This window comes from Halyomorpha halys, unplaced genomic scaffold, assembly GCF_000696795.3.
Source record: "Halyomorpha halys isolate HHAL.00 unplaced genomic scaffold, Hhal_1.1 Scaffold3840.1, whole genome shotgun sequence".
In the NCBI taxonomy this organism is placed as follows: Eukaryota; Metazoa; Arthropoda; class Insecta; order Hemiptera; family Pentatomidae; genus Halyomorpha; species Halyomorpha halys.
The window spans coordinates 206-11,950 of NW_027110044.1; the positions used below are offsets into that span (position 1 = coordinate 206).

Consider the following 11,745-nt stretch of genomic DNA (forward strand, 5'->3'; position numbering starts at 1 on the left):
TTCTTAGTTTGTTGACTGAACAAGAATGTTCTTAGAACAGAGGCAGAGATATAGGCCATCTGTCACTCAGGTCTTTGCAGCCTAGGAAATGTGGCAGCAACGGGTTCGAATCCGACCATGGTTTTCAACTTTTTTCATTTTGTGGCGGTCCCATGAAATGAAAACTTGGCTCCCCACCATGGTTAGAATAGGTTGGTTACTTTTAGATAACCCTCTTGTATGTCAGAAATGACCAGGAAGGATTTTCAGATCTAACATAGCTTTGAAAATAAGTAAAAACTATAAAAATTCCTTTTATTTACTTTAAATAAATCTTGAATATTAGAATATATTCTGAAAATATTTTAATTTAACCTTTGAGGGAAGCAGGTACACAGTGAAGATTTCCTTTTGAATTCAACCTTTTCAAAAGCCTCTCTGTCAGAATATTTTCTCCCATCAATCTAAAAACCACGAGTCCTAGATGCCTCTTCGCAGGGATTTCAAAACGGTTGTCTGCCAATACAAGTGCTTCAAATTTTGCTGCGAGCCTCACACCCTATTTAAAAATGTGGAATCAAACTTAAAATATTTAAAACTTTTAATTTTATTTTTTATCATATTAAGTAAATGTGCTATCTTACTTCTCTTATATGTTTTTGAAGTCCTTTTATTCCATATTTTCTTATTACAAACCATAATTTTAATGCTCGAAATCTTTTGCTCAAAGGTATTTGCCAATGCTATAAAACAAAGCATTTATTTATATAGTTAAAGAGATGTTATAGTTATAATTAATCTGATATTCTTAACTTTTTATTATTGCTTATTAAAAGAAATAGAAAGTTTCATTAACTCGGGAGGAGTGTCGTACTTTGTTGTCCCCAGAGAGGTGTCCCATGAGCATTTATCTCATGGTAGATGTTTTGTACTATATTATTTTTTTATAATTGGATGTGATAATGATAAAAATGTTTACTATTACTTTCAATGAAATTTGAAATTGGAATTGTAAATTGTAGTTCTTCCATTAGGGTCTGAAGGATCCAGATTTCGTAAAAAATGTAAGAACTTCTTGCCTCGATTCATGATTCAAAAAAAAGAAACACAGGAGGTATCCAGGTGAGCAAAATGATCAAGTGAGAAAAAAATGATGTCACATTAGGAGTGTACTAGTGAGAAAAATGCTCAGTCTAATGGTCGTGAGGAGGCTTGAGAATAAAAAAAATGATTTGAGTATAGGTGGCAAGGTAAAAGAGGGAATAACATAAACAAGAGGTAAAAACATCAAAGAGTAAACAGAAAGTAGACAAAAGTATAAACAAAACAGAAGAAATACAAGGAAAATGTAGACCTATATTTCCCAATATGAGCAAAATCCCTAAGGCTACACTCCTCCCAGGTTAAGTAACAATAATAACTATAAAATTAGTTAACAATAAATAATAACCTAAAATAAATAGCTAAATAATTAAGTAAAACTTACCATATAGTCGATAGCAAGACCTGTATAAACATTTAACTTAATATTAAAAGTGTAAAAAATACGTTATATTTTCTGTGTCATATTTTATTCAATAAAATACCTGAATTTTCATGCTGCAAATAAAGTGGATCAACATTGAAAGTTCTATGTAAAGATCCACTGTTTTTCACCCTAGAAAAAACATTTTGTTAGAATCTTTTTCTAAATATTTAATTTTAAAAATTTTTTAAACATTCCTTACCACATAGTTGTGCAATCGAAATGAACCATCATCCATTTTGATGGATTGAATGCGATTGAAGAAGCATATTCTACTCCCTTAAGCCAATTCCTGAATTCAGGACATATAAATGATGTGCCAGCATAAGCCGCATCACAGTGGAGCCAAAGGCCTTCTTCTTCACCTAGAAAAATTTATAGTTCAATCTAAGATGTTTAGTGGACAGAAATGAACTGAAGAGAGATTTTTTTTCAAAGGATTAAATACAGCTGTCATATAAATTATTAACTTACAAATCGGTCCAACTTCTTCTAGGTTATCGAATGCACAAGCCCCAGTTGTTCCTAGTGTAGCACAAAGCTGTGAAAAAAATATTAATAAATAAACAATATTTTAAGTACATCTAAAAATAGTATGTTGTTTTTCATTTTGAATTCTATGGTAAAATTTAATCTGGAAGAGTTGTTGATTCAACTCTATTCAGTTCTGGCACAAACCTTTAGTTATTTGTATTGCAGCAATGTAGAACAAACTGTAAATAATTTTTAATTGTAATAGTCATTAATCTTAATATAGATATCATAGGACATTCCTTCCAGGCTGTATCGGACACTTTCCTTGCTCTGGTGGGTCTTGCGAGAAGACTTGGCTTGAAAGTCAATTCGGAAAAAACAAAACATATGGTTATGGGAGAGGTGCCTAGACCTGGAGAGGAGGTGACCTTCGGGGAATACCAATTTGAGAAAACTAATGTTTTTGTATATCTTGGCTCATTGGTAACTCAAGAAAATGAACCTGAACAAGAGATTCGGCGTAGGATCATAGCAGCAAATCAGTGTTATTTTTCTATGGCAAGGCAGTTCCGGAGGTGAGCTCTTTCCAGAAAATCAAAGCTTTGTCTAAAGACAAAATTTATAAATAAGACGATAGTGCGCCCAGTTTTGCTGTATTGTTGTGAGACTTGGACTACCTCCCAGGCTTGTGAACAGGAACTCCTGGTCTTTGAAAGAAGAATCCTCAGACGTTTATATGGTGGGGTTCTCATTGGAGAAGAGTGGAAAAGGAGGAAAAACCAGGAGCTGCATACTATGTTTAAGGAGCATGATATAGTTAAAGTGATGAAAATTGCAAGACTGAGATGGATAGGACACTTCGTTAGGATGGGCAGTAAGGATCCACCAAGACAATTACTGATGGAACCACTCCATGGTACCAGGAGAAGAGGAAGACCAAAGCTGCGATGGGCTGGTGGTGTTGCTGCTGATGCAACAAGTATGGGGCATTGGAATTGGATGGTGGCTGCAAGGGACTGAGACAATTGGCGGTAGCTGCTGGAGGAGGCCGGGATTCGACACCGGATTGTAAAGCCACACTAGTAGTAGTAGTAGTAGTCATTAATCTTGAATTATACTATGTATATATAGTTTTTTAATAAGTAGTTGAAGAAATGATTTTTTCTAAAAAACTTTTTTTTTAGGGCATGACTATGCATCCGATAAAGTTGCGAAAAAATGTTGTCAACTGTAGTTGCATTATTGAATGATTCTCAAGACCACAAAAAATACTTGTCTACGACAGTTCAGAAAAAAGTTATCAATATATATAGTTAAAATATGCAGTTACAATAGATATGGTCCAAAGCCAAGATGGTGGCGTATGTCCATTCAAAAGTCCGTTGAATCGCTGCCAAGTTGAGCAGACTCAAATACTTTAAACTTAGGTTAACTTCCCATCATAATTGTAGTTACAGTTAATTTAAGAAAAAATAGAAGTCAAGAATAATGTCCATAAAGAAAATCACTTGCAAAAACTCAAAATTGTTATGCAACAATCTACATTCGAGAGAGAGATCACGGTTGGTGAAATCCATTCGTTGCTTAGGCACGGGCGGGGAATGATGTTTCCTGGATGAGGTCCTCACCATCTTTTGTCTAGCTCAAGGGTGGACATCTTGAAAAGGAAGACATCGAGGAGTCACTCAAGAAGAATAAGGGACTGTTTGTTTTGGATCGCCAGTGAATGAGATGAGTGAAAACTAATAGAGGATAAATGCTTTGTTAACAGTCAGTGTTTGTTTGCTGAGAGATAGCTTACAGGAAATGTTAGTTTGTTAAGAAAGAAGAAAAAGAAAACATTCTATCATTATAAAACATTGTGTAAATTGGTTAGTTTTGCTCTACCTAAAATTAAATACATTTGTAAAAGTAGATATTAATTTAATTAAGTGTTATTGGTAAAAAAGTGTTCTGATTGCCTAGAAACCCGCCCTGAGAATTAATTTTTAATCTTTAAGATGACTTCGTCATCTTCAAAACTATACTTTAGAAATGAAAATAAGTGAAAACAAATAAAATTCCTTTTATTTTAAAATAATTTATGAATATTACAATGTCTATATATAAAATTTGTTCTCTCATCTTAAATAAATCGTAATGAAGTTTAGAATGTACCTTTCTTATTAGTGTTATGTTTTATTCCTTTTTTTTTTTTTTTTTGCCCCCTCCCTGGTCAGTTCTAACGTACTAGAGGAAGGGGCGTTATCTAGAGGCAACCAACTTGCTCTAACCATGGTGGGAGTGAAGTTTTCATTAAGCGAGACCGCCATAGCAATGAAAAAAAGTCAACAACCCAGCCCGGATCCTAAGACGCCGCCAAAGTTCCTAGGTGCCTAAGATCTGCGCCCCAATCACCTGAGCTACGGACTGCCCTTGTTTCATTCCTTCATTGGTTAGTTATATAATAAGAGGCTGTTGTCGTGGAGTGGGTTAAGGCGTCACCTTAGCAACACTTTTTTTGCTATTTCTTACAAACAGAGGGCATCCTCTACGATTCTTAGAACCTAATTTTGAAGGTATTGTAATTTTTCCTTTTCGTAAGGGACGACACTCCCTAGAATTCACATCCGTACGTCAGGCAGAGGCCTGAGTAATTTTTTATAAAGAAGTTTAATTTTTTTTTCCGATTCCTTTAAAACAGAAATAAAAAGTGAATTAATAGGTGCATTACTGTGAAAAGAAAAGTAATTCGTGTTGGGTCTTACCTTTTACTAACTTCGGTATTTTAAGGTTACCTGTTATGTTTAATGTTATATATGAGCTATCCATTCTAAAAAGGAGCTATTTTAAGTCCGGAGGTGAGGGGCCTCCTCGTGTTGTATCGCATATAAGATAAGAATGAAAAAAAACATTAATTAATAAAGACGATAGATAATGGTGAAATAATAAGAAAAACAGTCAGAAGTCGAAAGAGAAGTGTGGGGGGAGGGAGAGGGGGTGCATCAGATGATGGAGTTATGAGGTAATAGGGTTTTTGGAACCTTAACTGCCCTGCCACTAAAGAAGTTTAATTATAGTTGTTTTAGGTTTTAATTTAGAAGTTCTATTTACGATGGGATATATCGTTGGTAACCTTCCGTAGGTTTGGGCTAATTTAATGTTGATATGGTGATCCCAGTTAAGGCTGCGAGAGAGGTAAATTCCTTGCTATCTTACCAATTCCATGCAAAACAGAATACGTAAGTGAAATTATAATAAGGTTAAATTATTGTTCGAAAATGTTGCAAGTAGCGCTAATAGGAGCGCCATCTAGGAGAAAGCATTGTTACCCATCTGCTCGCTACTAATGTCTGACCATCCCTCCTCATCCCTCCCTCAACAATTAAGGGAGCATTTTCTTCCAGACGTTACTTCCATGTAATTAGTGTAACAGAGAAAAATGGTTTTGGTAGTTGAAGAGAATAGCTAGTTAGAGCAGAGGTTTCATTCGTAATGAACCGGAACGAGGAGCTTTATCTTTGAGGACACATCTGGAGGGCCCTAAGGAGGATTGGGTCCTCCAATAAGCTGATTGCTTCATAAAGAATCGTCCTCTCTTCATTACTGTTTTCCAAATATACAGCTTCATCTACCACTTTTTTTGGTCTTTCCTCTTATGTTCATTTATTTTATCGTGTCTATTTTTATAAAGAAGCAGTTATGAGAATCTTTACAGTAACGACCTCATTTCAAATATGTCATGATAATTAAAAACGAAGAAACAAAAAAAAAAAGTAATTTGTAAGCACCGCAAGGTTAGCATTATTTTTTTTTTAATAGTAATAATACTTTATTTATTCTGGGACGAGTCCCTTTAGAATAATACAGAGAAATCAACAGATGAGAGCTGAGGAGCCTCAGAGTTACTTAAACAAAAATACAAAGAAATATAGTCATTATAAAAAAAATGATTATAAGTTACTTTCTTTCTCACTTTAATCATTTGAACAATAAAAAAAAAATTAATAAATAAAAATAATAAAAAAGAAAACGATGTAAAAATAATTAAGAATGATCTAATAGCTTAAATACATATTTTCAATTATATTGATTAACAATTTTATGGAGTCTGGATGGATAAAAAATTATTGAACAGGCGAGATTTAAAGGTAGGGAGGGTATTGGAGCGACGGATGTTGGAAGGGATGGAGTTCTTTAAGGATGAGGATCGGATAATGAAAGATCTATCGAAGGTAGCGGTTCTTTTTTTTTTTTTTTTTTTTCCGAATCCTCTAAAACAGATATAAAAAGTGAATTAGTAGTGCATTACTGCGAAAAAGAAAAGTAATTCGTGTTGTGTCTTACCTTTTACTACCTTTGGTATTTTAAGGTTACCTGTTATATTTAATGGCACACATGAGCTATCCATTCTAAAAAGGAGCTATTTTAAGTCCGGAGGTGAGGGGCCTCCTCGTGTTGTATCGTATATAAGATAAAAATAAAAACATTAATTAATAATGACGATAGATAAAGGTGAAATAGTAAGAAAAACAGTCAGAAGTCGAAGAAGAGGTGTGAGGGAGGGGGTGGGGGTGCATCAGAAGATGGAGTTATGAGGTGATGTTAATAGGGTTTTTGGAACCTTTCCTGCCCTGCCACCTCGCAGGAAGGGGGGATGGAGAAAGGTAGCGGTTCGGTGGGCCCTTGTGTATAAATCAGAAGACCGGGAACGGACTATTGCGAGAACGAACAGTGGATTTGAATTAAAGGAGCTCGGGGATGTATGAAGGACGGCTTGGATGATTTGGAAGATGAAGGATGCCAGGAAATACTTACGACGGTAGGAAGGATAAAGCTACTTCAGCTCTGCATAAAAGCGGGAAACAGAGTAGTCCTTTGGGATCCGGAAGATGAATCGTACACAACAGTTTTGTACTTGTATTGTAAACTAGTTATATTTCATTTAAAATAAAAAAATGCAGTGTAATCTTTGAAATCTGAACTTTGCTACTCCGAACACTCCAGTAATCCAAACTGATGTAAGAAAGAAAAAAATCTCAGCAAACAATTACATTATTGTTTAAAAATAAAAATGCACGTGTGTAAAGGACAATTTAACTTACCGATATATAGGAAAGTTATTGTAATCACTATGAAAATCAAAAGTGGATATTTTGATATGTATAATTCAAATTTTGTTGGTTAACTAATTTTTTTTCTATCATGTTTTAAATAAATTCTTACAAAGAGTGTTTTTTTAGTTTTCTGATTAAAATTATAAAACCTGATGCCTCAGTGATGTTGATAAATGGGTTGAAGTTCGTGAGAATGAGTTCACATATAAATATGAGGAAATCGTACGGCATGTTACAGAATTCTTGACCAATGAGGAAGAAGAAGGCGAAAGACAAGTTGAGGAACCACTAGTTGTGAACAAAGAATGATATACCGTGGTAGGAAGTCCTTCTCTTAGGCCTGACTTTGTTGGCAAATATATTGACAACTCTGTTCTGACTTACTATTTAATGACGTAGTATCTTTCAAAAAAACATTTTTGAGATTTGATAATCACTGTGTTCAGAAAAAAAACTGCACGAGAATCAGACCAATAATAAAAACGTTTATTGTAGACAAAAATTCGACCACTCCCTTTAAAATATGTAGATGATTTTGGAATGTCTTCAATCGTTTTATTTTTACTTATTGTGTTATTTATCATAAAATAAAATAAATAATCCAGTGAATGTGCGAGAAATGTAAAATATTCTAGCTTCACTGGATATTATATAATATTGTATTGAATATTATATAATACTTTGTGCTTCATTACCGCTTCTATTCTAGGCCAATCAGGAGACTCGTCGAAACCTATTCACATTTCCACCCTCAGTAACCTCTCCAGTTGAGATCTCATTATTCCAATCGTATTCAGTTTACTATAAAATTAAGAACGTACTCTACTCTTTCTAAAGAAATATTTTGTTCATAAATTTAAACTAAAAATAAAAAAAAATTGAATTACACAATACGCCACATAATTAATAAATCATGTCATCATCCACTCTAGTATTATTATGTGACACCTTCCCTATATTTTCTCACTATAAATCTATTTTTATTTCGAATACGTTTCGGGGCTCTTCTCTCATCTTCAGGATGGTACATTTAAATTCATTCTTACCTCAATGGTATACATCGTCAAAATTTGTATAAACTATCTTGTCATGGTTTAGTTAAACTGTACTATAAACTACAATTATTTTCACTACCTCACTGGACTAATGTTCTTAGCTTAATCCTTTAATTCCTCCCCTCTATTGTTATGGTATTGCCTCCGTATAGATCTTTCCTTTTCAATTTTTATTTTATGTTTTTGTTTTTTTCTCCTAGGAATTACAACTGCAATTATAGCAGGTGAAATAAATATTGACAGAACCAGGTGGGATCGAACGATGATTTATAGCTGTTCGAACAAACATTTTGGTTTATGAAAAAATATATCTGAGGAACCATTAGACGTATAGATGTCTGCCAGCACTCAAATTAAAGCTAGTTAAATGTACTATAATGTTTATCCTCCTAGAGATTGTTGATTTTATAATATTTTCCAAAATAAATTCACAAAATTTTAATTTCAAGTTATTCGGACAAAAGATTTGCTTAATGTAAAGTAGTTTATAATGTTTATCTACTTAGAAGTGGTAGTTTTTATGATATATGCAAATGAAATTTCGTCCCAACGACTAGAAATCAATTTATTTTAGCAAATATCGTGAAACTACTTTATAGCACATTAAAATAGTTTTTATTTGAGTGCTGGCAGGCATATATACGTCTAATACTTCATGTGATATTGTTTTTCATAAATCCAAAAAGTCCGAACGACTAGAAATCAACATTTTGTGAATTCATTTGTCGAATATCATGAAAATTATTACTCCTATGAATATAAATATTATAAACTACTCAATACATTTAAATTAGCTTTAATTTGTGTTTTATTAGACATTTATAGATCGAATGGTTTTTTGAGATAAGATTTCCCACAATAAATACTGATTTTTGAGTATATATTTAATGCAATTTTGCTTATTAAAACACTGTAAATTCGTTACTATTAAGCGCAAACAGATCTTTTAGGGCTCATATTTTAGCAAATTTACTCTTTAATAAATGATGTTCTATTTGGTTTTCTATTTTTGCTGGTAGTTTTAAAGATATAGAGCTCCGATAAAAAAAAAAAATATTTTTTTTTAACTTTCTTATACAGCTGCCATTTTTTATTGCCCCTTACCATACTTGGTAGACTCATCCATTTCGACTTGTAATTATACGTAGTTTTCATTCAAGTAATCAAAAATAGGGGTGAAATAACTGACTATTTTCTTCTATTGTCTTTTGTACTATCAGGCATGTTATTGGTAAACAAGAGCCTGCTAATTATTTTAGGAATTTCTAACAAAATAAAACGGCTATTTGATGGCAAGTTTTTTTTTGTTTTTTTTTATGACCCCCTTCCTGGTCATTTCTGACATACAGGGGGTTATCTACAGGTGACCAACCTATTCTAACCATGGTGGGGAGTCAAGTTTTTGATTTTGTGGAACCGCCACTCAATGAAAAACATCATCGTCCACAGATCTCAGAGTGGTTAGAACTGCACCTAACCACCTGAGCTATCGAGGGTCCCATTTGATAGTAATCAACCCTATGTAGATAAATTACTTACGAAGAATGGAATAAGGCCTTGACTTCGATCTTTTTCTATTGCTTCTTTCAAGATGTCTCCTCGAAGTGACAAGGACGTATCACTTTCCAAGTAGCGCATCTTTATCAGGCCGATGATTCCTGCTTTTTCGACTGATGAATGTGCCTAAAAACAAAAATCATCATTATAATTTCATTGAGTGAGGAATTACGAATACTAATATTTAATATTCTGAGTACTGGTACCTGATCAGAGCAGTAGGCGACCAGGCGGCTGCTGATTTCAGCATCCTCCAGGTCTGTACTGTTTGATTTATACTGCCTATACTTTTTTATGGCTTCGGTCCTGCCGGCGAGAAGGGCTACCAGTGTGGCTTCGCTGGATGTAGTCTGTAATATACAGTCTTTGAATACCTCTCAACAACGAGAAATCAATTTAAACTAATAATATTTAATTAATAAGCGAAAATAATTTTAGATTACATATACCGGTTCCCCTTATGTATAATACAATAGTAATACAAATACTAGCAACCTGTTAATATAATGAGTAGCCATCTAAAATACAAAATGAGGGGAAAATCTCGGTAGGTGCATTCAGTAGGAATACACAAATAAGTAAAACTTATTTATTTTTGCCAACGTTTCAACCTGAATTTAGGCCTTCATAGAAATTGAAAAACAAAACGATGTAACCACTTAAAGTCAGAGAAAAATAATAAAAAACAAACTTGGAAATATACATAACAATAAATTAAGTAGTTGATACTAATAGACGAAAATTGTAGAGTTGAGATTTTTTTTTTTAAATTTCTTTTTTACTAGGAACAATTTCGGTGATAAAGACTATGAGGAAATACATTTGAACAGATAGAAAGGTTTAATTATTTAGGTTCTACGGTAATTAGAAAAAACAAAATTGATGTGAAAATAAAAGCGAGATTAAAGACTGGAAATGTTTGTTATTTTTCAATCCCGAAGTTGCTTACCTCACGCCTTCTGTCTAGAAACTTGAAAAGTTAGAATTTGCAAAATTATTGTCCTTCCCACTCTTCTTTATGAATGCAAAAAAAATCGCCTCTTACACTGAGGGAAGAATAGCGCTTTAAGAATTTGAAAATAAAGTATTGCGTACAATATTCGGACCATAAAAGGAAGAATTAACAGGAGAATTTAGAAGATTACACAACACTGAATTAAGGGACCTACACCTGGTAAATGTAATTCAAGTTATAGTAATGAGGCTTATATGATGGGCGTGCAGGGTTGTCAGACTTAGTAGCGAACGCGTACCTAAAATTTTAATAAACACTGAACCAACTGGTAAACGTTCAAGGGGCAGGCCGAAACGTAGATGAGAGTGTTGCATTAAGACTGATTTAGAAGATTTGGATTTGGAGAGAGAACGATTATTTGTATTGGCATCGAATCTTCGGGCTCGCTTAGCTTTTATTATTTATGAATGAAAAAAAAATCATTATAACAAATGATGAAAAAAGTAATAAAACATCAGACACTACTCAAGTAAATAAATTAAATCAACATAATTTATGGTAATTTTTTTAATTTATTTATTTAATGTAATTTACAACTGTACAAATAATAAATACAATAAGTAACTCTGTGGAATATTTTATTTACACTTGAAAATCTTAAAAATTAATAACACTGAAAATAAACCCGTTGGTGGTACTTCAAGCAATAATTTAAATTAGAAGGTCCCGTGGCCATCTTCTTTTCAGACTTTTCATAGCACGCTACCTGCTTGCTAGTCTAGACTGTAACTATTACAGCCGCCGAAACCGTTACCACTTCCCGTGCACGCGAAGAGCTTCTGTTCATTTCACCTTGGAGCACCACCTATGTTTTCTCCAGCCGTTTATTGTATTCATTTATTCAGTAAAATGTAAATAATTTTATAATGTTATATATAAATAGTATTATAATTGTAGATATGTTGATGCAATAAATAATGTTTACCAATAAGAAAATACTAAATTACAGAAAAGTTAATTCTTACCGGCGGTACCTCTCATCGGCCTTTGTATCGTTAATAGAATCAATAACCCACCGAAGGTGCTGAGACAATACCTTCTTGG

The 11,745-nt window shown here is 33.4% G+C and overlaps 1 protein-coding gene across 1 annotated transcript in view; it reads right to left on the reverse strand.

Annotated features, from left to right (window-relative positions):
* Positions 1 to 349: 349 nt before the first annotated feature.
* Positions 350 to 11,745, reverse strand: part of LOC106691859 (histidine decarboxylase) — a 14,098-nt gene continuing 2,702 nt past the window's right edge. Inside the window, exons 2-9 of the mRNA XM_067048157.1 lie at positions 9,893 to 10,060; positions 9,669 to 9,812; positions 1,979 to 2,045; positions 1,707 to 1,869; positions 1,566 to 1,636; positions 1,466 to 1,485; positions 624 to 722; positions 350 to 538 (exon numbers count right to left, since the gene is read on the reverse strand). Coding sequence (XP_066904258.1) covers positions 350 to 538; positions 624 to 722; positions 1,466 to 1,485; positions 1,566 to 1,636; positions 1,707 to 1,869; positions 1,979 to 2,045; positions 9,669 to 9,812; positions 9,893 to 10,060 — 921 coding nt within the window. The remainder of the gene's footprint in view (positions 539 to 623; positions 723 to 1,465; positions 1,486 to 1,565; positions 1,637 to 1,706; positions 1,870 to 1,978; positions 2,046 to 9,668; positions 9,813 to 9,892; positions 10,061 to 11,745) is intronic.